The following is a 15,041-nucleotide window of genomic DNA, read 5'->3' as shown; positions in this document are numbered from 1 at the left end:
ATGGGCCACCCTTCTTCCCTACAGTGCACACTGCACTCACACTGTAGAAGAACTTTTGCTTTATTCGGGCCAGCTGGCCTTGTCACAAGCTTGCAGAGGCAGTTCCCTTCACTCCTGCATGCTCTATCATCTCCACTCCATCTTCACACCCATGAATTACTGACCACCCCCAGGTCTGTGCTGCCACGGCCTTAAGCAGCTGTCCCAACTATTCCATCCTCTGCCCACTGGGCCCAACACCTATGCAGTCCCAGCAGTGCTGCTTCCCCACGAAGGGCAGCTGAGACTGCTGGCTAGCCTCTTCCCACCGTGCTTGTGCCTTGGCCTTAAGCAGCTGTCCCAACTATTCCAGCCTCTGCCCACTGGGCCCAACACCCATGCAGTCCCAGCAGTGCTGCTTCCCCATGAAGGGCAGCTGAGACTGCTAGCTAGCCTCTTCCCACCGTGCTTGTGCCTGGCCGTACACACCCCATGGGATGAGCGCCTTTTTCTGTGTTCTTCCCACCTGGCTTCTCCAGACCCCTAACTCGCCCGTAGCCCCACCCTGTGAGGGAGGGCAGTAGGCCCTGAGCCCCTCTGCTACATTGATCTTCATACAACTGTTGTGAGTGGAAACACAAAATCAAGTTCTGTACACACATGTAGGAATCTGACATGGTGATAAACGAGATAAACTTCTGTATGCCAGATAGCTGGTAAAGGCCAGGAAAAAAGTTGCCTTTGGCATGTTCCATAATGTTCTTTTCTCTTCAACTCTATTCTGAACAGGTGGAATGTATCATGGTGATTTTACTGAGAAATTAAAACTCCTTTACAAACTACATTTACCTCCAGGTGAGTGTCTTCTTATATCACCTCACCTAATTAATCTCTCTTTCTCAGGATCCAGCATGGTAACCAGGTGATCTTCATCGTGGTCTCTGTGCAGTCCCACACATGGGTTGGGCACCTGTGCACGACCTTGACCGGAGAAACTTCTAGAGCTTTGCCTCAGAAACCTTTTGGCGGGCTCTCTCCCGGCCCTGGGGAGCAGGCACGTACTGCGCATGCTTGGAGCGGGGGAGAGAGCCAGCTCCCACTCAGTGCTTCTTCGACCGCCTGCGTGTTCACATCTCATTCCTGTTGCTCGAGAGCCGCCTCCCACTCAGTTCTTCTTCGACCGCCTGCGTGTTCACACCTCGTTCCTGTTGCTCTCCGTATTTGCCTCAGCTGAGTATATTTGTTCGTCTGCCTTCGTCGGTCTTTGTTTCTTTGCTTCGCCCTTCTTTCCTCTCTATTTCTACAAAAAAAACCTAGACCTTTTTTCTTCACTTTCTTTCTCCCCCCCCCCATTTGGTGGGTGGGGAGGAGAGTGTATAGGCAAAACAGTTTTTTAAAGTGTGTCGTCGTTGCCCAGCTAAGATATCTTCGAACGACGGTCACGATTTTTGCCTTCTTTGTCTGAGGGAATCCCATAGGGTTGATAGCTGCGTCCGTTGCGCTAGTTTTACTAGGCAAGCTAGACGTAATAGGGAGGCTCAGCTTAAGGCTGTTCTTTTAGAGGCAGCTTTGCGCCCTACAATGTCTTTGGCTGCTTCTCATTCTTCTGTCCTTCAAAGATCGGATGGGGCTCCAAAGGCACCAAAGCTAAAATCTAAACAGCTTGAGGATATGGCTCCATCGAATGTTGACCCGGTCATCATCACCGATTTAATGATATCGACTCCTGCTGTGGCTGTCGTGTCCCAAAAGTCCACTTTGCAGCCTCTGACACCACCACCTACGCTCTCTTCAGCGTCTGGCCTTATTCCACGGGGTCAGTCCACGCTCTCTCCCCGCCCTGGGGAGCAGGCACGTACTGCGCATGCTTGGAGTGGGGGAGAGAGCCGCCTCCCACTCAGTTCTTCTTCGACCGCCTGCGTGTTCACACCTCGTTCCTGTTGCTCTCCGTATTTGCCTCAGCTGAGTATATTTGTTCGTCTGCCTTCGTCGGTCTTTGTTTCTTTGCTTCGCCCTTCTTTCCTCTCTATTTCTACAAAAAAAACCTAGACCTTTTTTCTTCACTTTCTTTCTCCCCCCCCCCATTTGGTGGGTGGGGAGGAGAGTGTATAGGCAAAACAGTTTTTTAAAGTGTGTCGTCGTTGCCCAGCTAAGATATCTTCGAACGACGGTCACGATTTTTGCCTTCTTTGTCTGAGGGAATCCCATAGGGTTGATAGCTGCGTCCGTTGCGCTAGTTTTACTAGGCAAGCTAGACGTAATAGGGAGGCTCAGCTTAAGGCTGTCCTTTTAGAGGCAGCTTTGCGCCCTACAATGTCTTTGGCTGCTTCTCATTCTTCTGTCCCTCAAAGATCGGATGGGGCTCCGAAGGCACCAAAGTTAAAATCTAAACGGCCTGAGGATATGGCTCCGTCGAATGTTGACCCGGTCATCATCACCGGTTTAACGATATCGACTCCTGCGTTGGCTGCCGTGTTCCACAAGTCCACTTTGCAGCCTCCGACACCACGGAGCGTCTGAGACCTAGAACTCGATGTTCCGCACATCAATGATGAGCCTCGGTGTTTGGGTTCTATTTCCCCCACTGAGGGGGACCAGGATAGCCTCTGTGCTTCAAGTCCAGGGTTGCACTGAGTCCCCTGCTGTGACCAGTGTTGTTCACAGGCTGGTTCAGACCGACCTCCCACCTTCTACGGTCCTGCCTCTGCTTCCGCTCAGTCCACAAGATCGCCTCCCGACTTGTCGTCTTACCGGGACTCTCGATCTCCGTCTGCACACTCCCATACCCTGATCCACGATTTGGAGAGCTGATACGATCGAGAGTGTCTCATTCATCATCCGTCGCCTTCCCCCTCGGGATCACCTTCTGACGACCAATACTGGTCTCCTGATGAACAAGATCGGCCTGCATATTATCCTTACTACTATTCAAGGTCTCCTACTCCTCAGCGGCACCACTATGATCAACTACATCACTCTGAACATACTGAGCATCGACACATTCCGGCTTAGCCAGACGTTCTCGATCTGTGACTTCGACCTGCTCTGCGGCTCCTGACCAGCCTCCTGAGCTCTCGAGACCCAGGGATGCCCTGAAGTGTTCTCCCTCAGAACCTTGGCTTCATCCCCCTGGTGATGCCCAGATACCGGCTGATCTCACTCAACCGCTGAGATCGTCCTCTCCCATGTCGATCTCCGACAACTTGGATTCAGGAGACCCAGAGCTCAATGTTCCACACATCGACGATGAGCCTTGGCGCTCGGGTTCTATTTCCCCCACTGAGGGCCCAAAAGTTTATTTGGAACTGGTGACCAGGATGGCCTCTGCGCTTCAAGTCCAGGGTTCCACTGAGTCCCCTGCTGTGACCGATGTTGTTCACAGGCTGGTTCAGGCTGACCTCCCGCATTCTACGGTCCTGCCTCTGCTTCCGGTCCATCTTTCTGCCCTTAAAGAGTCGTGGGTCCATCCGGCTTCAATTCCCCCGGTCTCCAGACGATATGAAGCTCTCTATAAAGTCCAAGAGAGCTTGGGGAAATTTATCTTCAGTCAGCCTCTGCTGAATTCGATGGTGGTACATTCTTCCTCGAAATCGAAGCAATCTGCCCGCCACTTGACGCCTCCCGATCGTGAGGGTCACAAGGTCGATGCTATCATGAAGAAGATGTATTCCTTCGCCTCTATGAACCTTCATATTGAGACCTACCTGTCATACCTGTTGGCTTATGCTTTTAATGTGGCTAATGCAGTACGTCCTGTCTTGGAGTTTGTTCCGGAGGAACACCGTCCCACGTTGTCAGGGGCTTTGTTGGAAATGTGTACGATCTCAAAACAGCAGATCAATTCAGTCCGTCATGCTGTCACTTGCTCCTCAAAGGTCCTTGTCGCCTCCGTCGCCCTCTCGACTTCGACGCCTCGACATCAGTACCGTTCTTGGAAGCCGCATTATGCAAGGCACCAGCCGTCTCCTGCGCCCACCTCTCAATGGAGAAAGAGGCCCTATGACTCCCATCACTCGAATACGGCGTGCCAACAGGCTCCTAAAATACCCCAGCAGCCCAAGCAGTCCGTTTGACTGCTTCAATCGCCTGCCATCTCCTCCATCGTACACCCTCCCATCCGGACCCGACTCTTCCCCTTTCTGCCAACGTGGGAAGGAATTTCCACCAATTCCTGGGTCCTTACCATCCTATGGGTCGGGTACGCCATAGAGTTCGTTTCGCCTCCCAACCTACCTCACTTTGTCATCACCCTCCTGGATCCTCTCCTCCATCTTGAGATTTCCGTGCTTCAGGCCAAGGGCGCCATCGAGGTCATCCCAGATGCGCAACGAACCCTAGGCTTCCACTCCAAGTATTTCCTCGTACTGAAGATGGATGGCGGCTTCAGGGCCATCTTCAGGATCTTCAGGATCTGAATCGATACATTCAATGCCACAAGTCCCGAATGGCCACCTTACGGTCTATTCTTCCACTGATTCCCAAGGCTGCATGGTTAGCATCTGTCGATCTCCAGGACATATGCTGTCACTTGCTCCTCAAAGGTCCTTGTCGCCTCTGTCGCCCTCTCAACCTCGACATCAGTACCGTTCTTGGAAGCCGCATTATGCAATGTGCCAGCCGTCTCCCGTGCCCACCTCTCAATGGAGAAAGAGGCCCTATGACTCCCTTCACTCGAATACGGTACGCTAACAGGTTCCTAAAAAAACCCAGCAGCCCAAGCAGTCCGTTTGACTGCTTTGATCGCCTGCCGTCTCCTCCGTCGTACACCCTCCCATCCGGACCCGACTCTTCCCCTTTCTGCCAACATGGGAAGGAATTTCCACCAATTCCTGGGTCCTTACCATCCTATGGGTCGGGTATGCCATAGAGTTCGTTTCGTCTCCCGACCTACCTCACTTTGTCATCACCCCTTTGGATCCCTCTCCTCCATCTCGAGATTTCTGTGCTTCTGGCCAAGGGTGCCATCGAGGTCGTCTCAGAGGCGCAACGAACCCTAGGCTTCTACTCCAAGTATTTCCTCATACTGAAGATGGATGGTGGCTTCATGGCTATTATGGATCTTCGGGATCTGAATCGATATGTTCGATGCCACAGATCCCACCCCTTGTCGTCGACTCCCTCGCTGATCTCCTCTCTCGGTCTCGAGGAAGGATCCTGCACCCCAATCTGGGCTTCTTCAGGATGTATTTTCACATCACTATCCGTCCCCAACATCGAAAGTTCCCCCGTTTCACTGTCGGCAATGCACACTACCAATACCGGGTCCTCCCGTTCAAACTCTGCACTGCCCCGAGGGTTTTTACCAAATTGATGGCTGTGGTGGCTGCAGACCTCCATTGTCGTGGGATTGCCCTGTATCCCTATATCGACGACTGGCTTCTCATGGCCACCACGCAAGACCAGCTCCTCTGAGATGTCCAAATGACCCTGTCTCTCCTTTGTGCCCTTGGGCTTTGTGTCAACCTACCCAAGTCATCTCTCCGACCTGTCCAGGTCCTTCAATTTCTGGGTGCCCAGCTCGATACCAATCTCAAGACTGTGTTTCTCCTGAACTCAAGGCCCTCCGACATACTCTCGTTGGTCTCGCAGTTCCAGACCTCTCCCTGGCAGTCCGCTCAATCCGTCATGAGGCTCCTGGGGCGGTATGGACATTCACTGCTTTCCTGGCTGGTATTCAGCCAATTTCCTCTCAACGTTTGTCTAAATGGGTGACTTCCACCATAGTCCTTTGCTATGAGCTTGCATGTCAACCCGTTCCTACCTGTGTCACTGCCCATTCCACACGGGCGGTATCGACATTCACTGCTTTCCTGGCTGGTATTCCGCTGGAGGACGTCTGTGCGGCTGTCCTTGGCATCGACCTTTGTGACTCACTATGCACTCGACGTCTGAGCTTGACGGGATTCTGCATTCGGCCAGTTGGTGCTGCGATCTCTCTTTGCTTGACCCTGCTGTGTCCCCAGGTAGGAAACTTGGGTGTTTCTTCTCACTGATGATGCTGTGTCTTAACCAGTATTCTTTGTGTCTCTTGCAGCTGCCGGCTCCCTCCTCCAACTGGTTCAGCTCTTGTAATCACCCATGTGTGGGACTGCACAGAGACCACGACGAAGATAAGCAGGTTGCTTACCTGTAACTGATGATCTTTGAGTGGTCATCTGTGCAGTCCCACAGTCCCACCCAGCCCTTCCCCACTGATGGCATCTCCTATTCACTTTTCTTTGGCATGATGGGACTTACCGGTAGCAGTCGAAGGAACTGAGTGGGAGGCAGCTCTCTCCCCTGCTCCAGGTATGCGCAATACGTGCCTGCTCCCTAGGGTGGGAAGAGAGCCCGCCGAAAGCTTTCTGAGGCAAAGCTCTAGACGTTTCTCCGGTCGAGGTTGTGAGCAGGCGCCCAACCCATGTGTGGTACAGCACAGATGACCACTCGAAGATCATCAGTTACAGGTAAGCAACCTGTTTTTTATATAAATCTAATTTTATGCTTTTACTGAAAGATACTCCCATATTCTGGGTAAAGCCATTGCAGTCCTGTTACTTGGAGGAAATGCAAACCGCCTGAGAGTATCTGAGGGCCAAACTAGGTGTTAGGCCATCGACTGGTCGCACCCATGGATGCCCTAATGTCAGTTTTGTGTAGTAGTTAAATGCGCAGACTCTAATCTGGAAGAACTGGGTTTGATTCCCCACTCCTCCACTTGCAGCTGCTGGATGACCTTGGGCGGCAAGCCATAGTTCTGTCAGAGCTGTTCCTGAAAGAGCAGTTTCTGTCAGAGCTCTCTCAGCCTCACCTACCTCACAGGGGATCTGTCGTGGGGAGGGGAAGGGAAAGGAGTTTGTAAGCCGCTCTGAGACTCTGAGTGAAGGGCAGGGTATAAATCCAATCTCTTCTCTCTTCTTCTAGTTTGGCCCTGAGTCCCAAGAGTTAAGTGTGTTTAAGCTGCCTTGAGTTCATCTGATAAAGCAAGACATAGCATAAATAACGAATCACAACAAAGGGTTTGCTTTATTTATTTTTTTCACTTCCCTTCATATAGCTCTGAGTCCAGAAGAAGCAGAGTCTGCTCTGGAGGCCACAAATTACTTCACAGATGTTAACACTACAAAAGGTAATAAATATTGTTATCACCTGAATGAGAACATGTGCACTATGGTGTGAAGCCACTCAGCCGTTGCTATGGTTATCCTCCACAGCAGGAGGGTGTCCCAGAAAGGCTCTAGCAAGAGGGCTATTTAGTCTAATATGTGAAGTATAGTTAGAGGAAGCCTAATGCTGCTTGTTCTTATCAACAGACTGGTTGTCCTATGATAGGGGACTCATGCTTAGATCTTGTTGTATCTTGTTTCTTTTTTGCTCCCCTCATTATTTCTCTTGGTCTGTACTCAGCTCACTCTCTTGTTATGCCTTTGATTTCTTCCCTACTTTCAAACCCAGTTTCTCTTTCTTTCTCTCTCATCTTTCCTTCTCCAGTATCTCCTTTTGTCTCAGAACTGGATCTCTTCCTGCAATGTGATTCTCAAGGTTAGTCTGAATTGCTTGCACAACAGTGAGCCCACTGTTTGTGTGCTATTACCCCCCCCCCTTCTGAACACTCACGTGAAAGCCATATAGAATTAAATTGCTTAATACCATTCCTCTGTGCCATTTCTGATACAGCTAGGTGCAACATTTTATTTTCTTCATGTGTGATACATTTTAGATGCATTTGATTATTCTTCCTCAGATTTCATAACCACCCATTTTAAATTCACTGTTCAGGCCCTAATGTTGAAAAGGTATGACTTCTAATAATTAACCTTGTGATTCATTCCACTAATAATAATAGTTATTTAGTGCCGAGGACACCTCGAAGCCGTACATACTAGCTGTTGTAGCAAAACCAAAGAAAACCCAAAATTATTTTCTGTACTGCTGTAATATAAAGAAAAAGTGCACTAATACAAATACATTTGCTATGGATTTCATGTTTAAGACTCATTACCTCTTTATGATTTCCCAATTTAAAATATACGGACCGTGGCATGGACCAACAGCTAAGGGACAGGAGCCCTTTAAGAGGTCTTGGAGTGCACTGGGATCCTGCTGAGCCAACAGCGAGAATGTGGCTGGAAGGGGATCAGGGGGGGAGAGGCTGGTTACTGGGGGGAGGTGCCTCTCTCTGTGGGGAAGGCCGTGCCCCTAGGGTGGAAAGCAGAGGAAGCGGGAACTTCAACTAGGACTCTCAGCTGTGGGTCCTACGCTGGGTGAAGACTTAAGGGCAGACGTGGGAAGGAACTGGACCGTGCGGGGCACGAGAAAACCAGAGTCAGGAGAGGCATGAAGGTGGCCTGTCTGACACATGGAAAGGCAGGGAGAAAGATGGCTGGGAAGGGAGTGACAAAACCACCCTGTGGACCAGGGCGAAGCGCCTTATTGTAGCAACCCAAATAAAGGCCTGAGTTCAGTGCATTTCTGTTGGCTCCGTGTGAGTACTTACCAAGGAGTCAGGAACATGGACCGTCAGTCCAGACCCAGTCTATTGAGGTCACTGGTGTCAGGGGTGCCCAGGTTGCAGGCAGGTGTGGGGCATTCCCCTGAGACAAAACAGACTATATTTGATCAATATGGAAATGCTTATTGAAAAATATTAAATACTTCAAGTGACCTGAAGTCATAATGTATGACTTCATGTGTGTTTGGGCATACCATCTGAAAGTGTCTCTGAGATAATGCTAGATAACAAAAAAAATTATCATATTGTCTCTTTGCCCCTCTGCCCCCTCTTTCCTAGTTAACATGCAATTCTTTCCTTTTTTCCAGTTGACCATGGTACACTTAATTCAGTACTTGCTTTCATTACCTACTCCCCTCATCTTTTTGTGCTGGCCCTCCTGTGCACTGAAACATACACTACTCCAATGTTTTGTTTTAATCCTTCACTGTCAAACATGTACCTGCAGTGGAGTTTCATCTTTTAAATACTTCCTTGTACTTTTTTTTCTGGATATGAATTGTCTTAGTGGATTAAACCAAAGATCCACCTTGTCCAGCATTCTGTTTCCAAGAGTAGCCAGATGCAACTGACAAGCTCTCAAGCACAGCAGAATGGAGATAGTATACTCTGATGTTGGGGTTCACCCCCAGATGGTGGGGGGAGAGATAACTCTCTCAGAACATGGTGGTTTTATTTTTAGCTATCATTTACCCAAACTTACTTTGGTGTGATATTTCCTAAAAGGTTATACGTAACATGGGTTACCGTTAACAGAAAGTGTGGGTTGGGAAGGTGTGGAATTCTGCAGCTACCTGCCCACATCTCGTGCCACATCTGGCATTGTTCCCTCTCCCCTAGAAACACTGCCAGTGGGTTCTTTGTTGTTTTTTTAAAAAATTATCAGTAGTAAATATATTGCAATAGTATTAAAACACTATCTCAATACACAAGCTATCAACTATTTTTAAGCCAGCAAAGAGCCCATTGGAGGCAAGGGGAGAAAGGAAATGGCAGATGGGAGGGGAAAGAACATGGAGTTGCCTTGTGTGGAGGCTTCATGCTGCTGTGAATGCCTTTGCATTTTCACCAGCAGTGAGATCAAACTGGGAACTGGGGAATCGCCTCTGTATGGAATTGACCATAAACACTGGGTTGCTCCCACAGAAGACTCATGATGTACATCTCTATGCACCATTTGTTAAATGTTCTTTAGTGTGTGCCTAAATACAGAGTTTACTGAAAAAAAGATGTCTCTCTTTTTTTGTTAGAAGCAGCAGTGCAGGAAGACAAAGCATCAAGAGAGGGGAACTCTAAAGAACAAGGTGATAATATTTCCTGGTGCTGGCAGATCGCATCCTAGTTATTTCCTTGCTTGTCACTCATGCAGCCCTTTTCACTCTCGCTAATGTTGCAGGGAATAAAATGCCTTGACCAGAACAGTTTTCAACAAAAGTTCTCTGTCAGAAAGGTCACACCTGGCCTGTTGGAGAGGATGTAACTCTCTTCCAAGCCACAAAATAGTTTGTTGCAGCTGTCATTTTTATGCAGTATGCTCAACATTAGTTCTTTTAAGCCATGCTGGATGAGATTTTTAAAAAGGAACAGGTCATCAACGTTCAAGAATATGCATATTCTTACAGTTTTGCATAGTACTGCTTAATACAGTAACCTTGGCACAGTACATGGAGTTGCCATTGAAGACAATCAGAACACTTCAGCTGGTGCAAAATGCAGCAGCCCATTTACTATCCATCCTTACACACCTGGACCGTGTGACACCAGCCCTGAAGTCCCCTTAGTGGCTGCCTATTTGTTTCTGGATCCAATTTAAAGTGCTGGTGCTTATCTTAAAATGTGAGGCCCACATATGTGAAGGACCATCTCTCCTGATATGAACCAATATAGTAATTATAGTCCCTACAAACCAGGGTCTCCTAAAAATCCTCTTGGGTGTATTCCACCCAATCACAGGTTTCTGTAGTTGCTGCTGTCATAGAGTGTAGTAGCAGCAAGGCTTCCACACATCAGATTTCTCCATAGTTTCAATCCTGCAGTTGAATATCACTGTACTAACATAACAATTTGAATTCCCACCTTTCATTGCTGAGATATGTCTTTCCCTTTATATTTCTGCAACATGTTTTTAAATTAAAGTTGTAACTTCAGAGAACCTGATGCACAGATTGTTAGTGTTTCAACATTATTCAATTGATGATTAAAACAAAAACAGAATAGCCCTTCAGTGGCAGACGGGAGGAAATGGCCACTGTGTAGCAGTGTAAAAGTAGGCAGAACCAGGAAAATCCAAACTTTTCCACCCACTTAGCAGCTATCCAGGCTTTACTGTGATCTTTCCCAAATCTTTGCAGCAAAACAGGGTTGGGAAGATTGGATAAAAGCTCTGGAACCACTGGGAGGTGCATAAATCTATCACAAGGCTGTGGGGAAGCAGGGGGAAAACACTTTCTAACAGCATCAAAACCCAGGGCAAATAACCTGTGTGGAAGTGGCCTTGCTCTCAAGGATAAGACCTGTGAAGGCCGGCCTTGGCCTTTACAGAACAGCTTCTTTGAAGAGTTGACCTAAACACCTACCATTAGCACCTTCCAGTGAGGTTGTTAAGACAAAATTATTTGAAAGAACTTACGGATCAACTTGGATGACATTTGGCTTAACTGTTTTAATTATTATGTGTTTGTTATATTTTTAAGTAACTGTTATAATTATATTAATATAATGTAGTTATATTAAATATTAATATATCAAATATTGACACAAAAACTATATTAATATTTGTATTTAATGTAATCCAGCTTGAGTTCTGACTGTATTGGGAGGGAGGAAGTGTATACAAATGTCCCGAATAAATATAATGGCATGATTTTCTTTGCAGAGGAGAAGGGTACCAGTCCACAAGATTACAGATATCATCTACGAATGTGGGCCAAGGAAAAAGATTCCAAAAAAGAAACTATCAAAGATCTCCCTAAAATGAGTCAGGTAGGAATCTGAGAATGCAATTTTTTTTTAATGTAATCTCTTTAACGACTAGGCTGACTTCAGCCATAATGTGAAATCAGGTCTATTTTAACCATGGTTATTTTGCGTAAGCAGGATTTGGCTCACAAATGATAGTTCAAATCTTAGTTTGCATCAACAGATGCTTTTTCCGTTGCCTTCTCTCTGGCCAAACACCTCTGTAGTCAGGGAATGTGGGATGACAGTGTTGCGGAACAAGCCAAATTTAAGGCAGGATATCAAAATCTTTATCTCAGACATATCACTGTTAAGGCTAACTGTGATTAATAAATTAACTTCTCTGTTGCTGTTTTTCCCAAGGAACAATTTATAGAGCTGTGCAAGACCCTTTACAATATGTTTAGCGAAGACCCTGTGGAACAAGAGTTGTACCATGCCATTGCTACTGTTGCCAGCCTTCTCCTGCGCATTGGGGAAGTAGGCAAAAAGTTCTCCCACCAGCCTCCAAAGAAAGCTGATGACTACAAAGTAAACAGCCCCCAGGATGCAGCAAGTGAAGAAGAGTCCCCAACGTCTGAGCAGAGCCAGAATTCAACTGTAGAACGGTATCCCCAAGCTAACACAGAAGATAAAGCTTCTGGAGATGTTCAGCTTGAGAAACACCAGCAGGAAAATCAGATTATCATAGACGGAGGTGGTGAGGGTCCAGGATCACCCATACAGATGCTTTCAGATGATGAAACCAAAGACGATATGTCTATGTCTTCCTACTCCATGGTCAGCACGGGCTCCTTGCAGTGTGAAGATATTGCAGATGATACCGTGCTGGTTGGCTGTGAAGCTGGCAGTTCAGTCGCACGCTATGGCAGCACCATTGATACAGACTGGTCCATCTCCTTCGAACAGGTCTTGGCCTCCATGCTTACAGAGACTGCCCTGGTAAACTACTTTGAGAAGAAAATTGACGTTACACAGAAGATCAAGGAGGAAAAGAAAGTAGAAAGGCAGTACAGTTCATCTAGCGATTATGAACTTTCCTCAGTGTCAGGTTAAACTCAGGGGGAAAGGCAAGGCTTGGATAATAAAAGTGGGTGATCTAGAAACCTGTTGTATGCCTGGACATGGCTTGGGTTTTTTTGTTGTTTTTTTACCAACAGCTGTAATTACCCAACAATTAAAGTAGCTTCAGCTGAGTAAGGGGCTTATCACAGTGACTATTTAATATAGATCCCTCCCTGGAGGATGCCTCGCTTGCTGGGCTTATGTTACACTGTCAAGAGCATGAAAGCCATTAGAACCTAATAGCCTCTGTGGCTTAGAGTTACTACACTTAAATTATGCATGTCAGCTTCTGGCTATCTTTCTTGAATGGAGCTTGATTTCAGTCATACTCTGCTCTACCGTCATTTGCTTTTATGTTCTTTGGTAATTGTTCACAAGAAATGCAGCCTAGCTTGAATTCCTTCCTTTTGTGTCTTTGGCTGCTTCCCTGTGACCTAACACTATGTATCAAAATGCTGCAGAGGCCCCAGCCTGCCCAAGGGAAAGCCTTGTTAGCAACCTAAATAAAATGCAGTCACTTGTCAGGAATAAAGACGTTCCATTCCACTACTCCTGCAGCTGCAGCAGTGGCTTGGGACAGCAGGTTTCTGTCCCAAGTGATTTACCATCCCAGCAGCATATGATTTTTGACATTTTACCAGAAAGATGCATACTAGCATCTTTTAATTCTTCAGTGCCAAGTATTAGTTTTTAACTTCCCTGAAAGAAAGACAAGCACTGGGAATTGCTGCAGCTGCAGGGACTGGGTTGGGGTGAATGCTGTCACTCTAGGTTTGACAAGACAGTAGAAGGGACACGCACTTCTTGCTGCTTTGAGCATTAATTTGCTCTCTTTATAATTTTGCAGGTTACATTGGATCTAAGAAGGGCATTGATTCCAGTGAACTAGTTATCACAGCAGATACTGAAGAGATTTGTTTCTTACTGTGGTCAGATGCAGGCCTTCAGGTTTTTCTGTGTGCTAGACCCACCCACTGCTCCGTGCAGGTGTAGAAACAATGTAGTTTTAGTTGTTTTTGCTTAGGCCTCCATCCTGTTTACTGGAACCAACTAAGTGGCTGCAGGGTAGTCCAGTTCCTCACGTCATAGGGATATCCGTGTTGGACTACAATTCAAAGAGTTGTTGTAACTTTCCTTAGTATTGCAATTTTTTGGGACCACCCTCTGTTTTGTAGGCACAGACCCTGCCCCCTGCACATTATTAGTCAACCAGGGGAAAGTTGGAGCTCTGTGTTGAGATTGATAGCTTCCCTATGGGAAGGCCTTCACTCTCAAGAACCACCATTGTATTTGTTTCTACAGACATGCTCATCTCATTACACAAGTATATTATTCTGTCACCATGGGCTTCATTGAAAGTGAGTGAATGGTAGTACGTGGCTGTGGCCTGGCCAGGAATGAGGGTGAACTACGCTGGCAGTTCAGAAAGAGAAAATTCTGAATCCCTTGGTTGGCTGCACCAATGGAATGCACCACGTCATGCAGTACGCAGTGTTACTATGTTCTTGTGGCATATTCTGTGTGTATTATCAACCCATATGTTTCTTAAGTCCCTGCCTCTTTTGTCATGTACCTCTGGACAGATAATGGGAAAATGTGCTTTTACTAATTCTTCAGTAATTTATTGTAATTTTTTTAAAATACAGGTACATGTGATTTTACATTATGTCTGATCAATCACATATTCAATAAATGGAAACTCTCACATATAGCCATGGGTTTGCTTTTGCTTTATTTGAGTAGCAACAGTCTGTAAAATGTCCACCATTCATTTTCACAATTACATTTTTCACAAGAGCCTTTGAGAAGACGTTTGAGATAAATAGGTAAGTGATCATCTATTTTGAATGTCAAGTCTCACTCATTTCTGTAATATGACAAAGTGCCTTAAGCATGTATAGAGTATTTGTTTCATTCTCACACCACTGAGTAATCACAGCCAGCTTCCACACATAGTTTGAAAGGCTTCTTTTTCATTTATTTTCTGCTACATTATGCAGGTTTCATTCCTCCCATGCACAAAGGCATTTCAGTTTGGCAGGGTTACTCTGTCTGAATTGAATTCTTGAACATTGCCGGGTCAGATCACTACGTCACATCCAGCCTTTTATAAGAAACATACCAAAGTGGCCAGTACAGTTTCACAGCAATACAGACTAGGGTATGTATTACTTTGGATATGACTGCCAAAACACTGAAATCACCAGCTACGCCAGGCCAGCTACTTATCTGTCTGTTCACCTGGGTTTGTACAGACTCCATGATTCTGATCCCCCCCAACAAAAGCTAGCAATCCTAGCCATTCCAAGACAGCTGTTCATGTACATGGAATGTAAGTAATCTTTTTTGCTTCTCCTCTGTGAAACTCACATGAAAAACAGTAACTAAAATTAAGTCATTCAAACATCACTTTTTATATTAAAATTTTATTTCAGTTTACAGATACAGACATAAAATATAAGCTATATTCGTTTATGTTTTTAAAAAATCAAACGTTTACATACTGATGAAGTGAGCAGTGTCAGTCAGTCAGTCAGTCATACCTCTT

At 46.4% G+C, this 15,041-nt stretch overlaps 1 protein-coding gene across 2 annotated transcripts in view; it reads left to right on the top strand.

Moving 5' to 3' along the window:
- TBC1D9B (TBC1 domain family member 9B) overlaps nt 1-14,193 on the top strand; it is a 48,835-nt gene extending 34,642 nt beyond the window's left edge. Inside the window, exons 17-22 of one of the 2 annotated variants that reach the window (XM_015411083.1) lie at nt 769-834; nt 7,016-7,087; nt 7,450-7,500; nt 9,721-9,774; nt 11,346-11,452; nt 11,792-14,193. In XM_015411083.1, the coding sequence (XP_015266569.1) occupies nt 769-834; nt 7,016-7,087; nt 7,450-7,500; nt 9,721-9,774; nt 11,346-11,452; nt 11,792-12,484 (1,043 nt within the window). In that variant the 3' untranslated portion in view covers nt 12,485-14,193. The remainder of the gene's footprint in view (nt 1-768; nt 835-7,015; nt 7,088-7,449; nt 7,501-9,720; nt 9,775-11,345; nt 11,453-11,791) is intronic. The other variant, XM_015411084.1, reaches the window with a different exon arrangement.
- The last annotated feature ends 848 nt before the right edge of the window (nt 14,194-15,041 follow it).

The sequence above is a fragment of the Gekko japonicus genome, unplaced genomic scaffold (genome assembly GCF_001447785.1).
Source record: "Gekko japonicus isolate JY-2015 unplaced genomic scaffold, Gekko_japonicus_V1.1 scaffold699, whole genome shotgun sequence".
Lineage (NCBI taxonomy): Eukaryota > Metazoa > Chordata > Lepidosauria > Squamata > Gekkonidae > Gekko > Gekko japonicus.
Note: the sequence above shows the minus strand (reverse complement) of the source record. Positions and strands in the feature narration are given on the sequence as shown.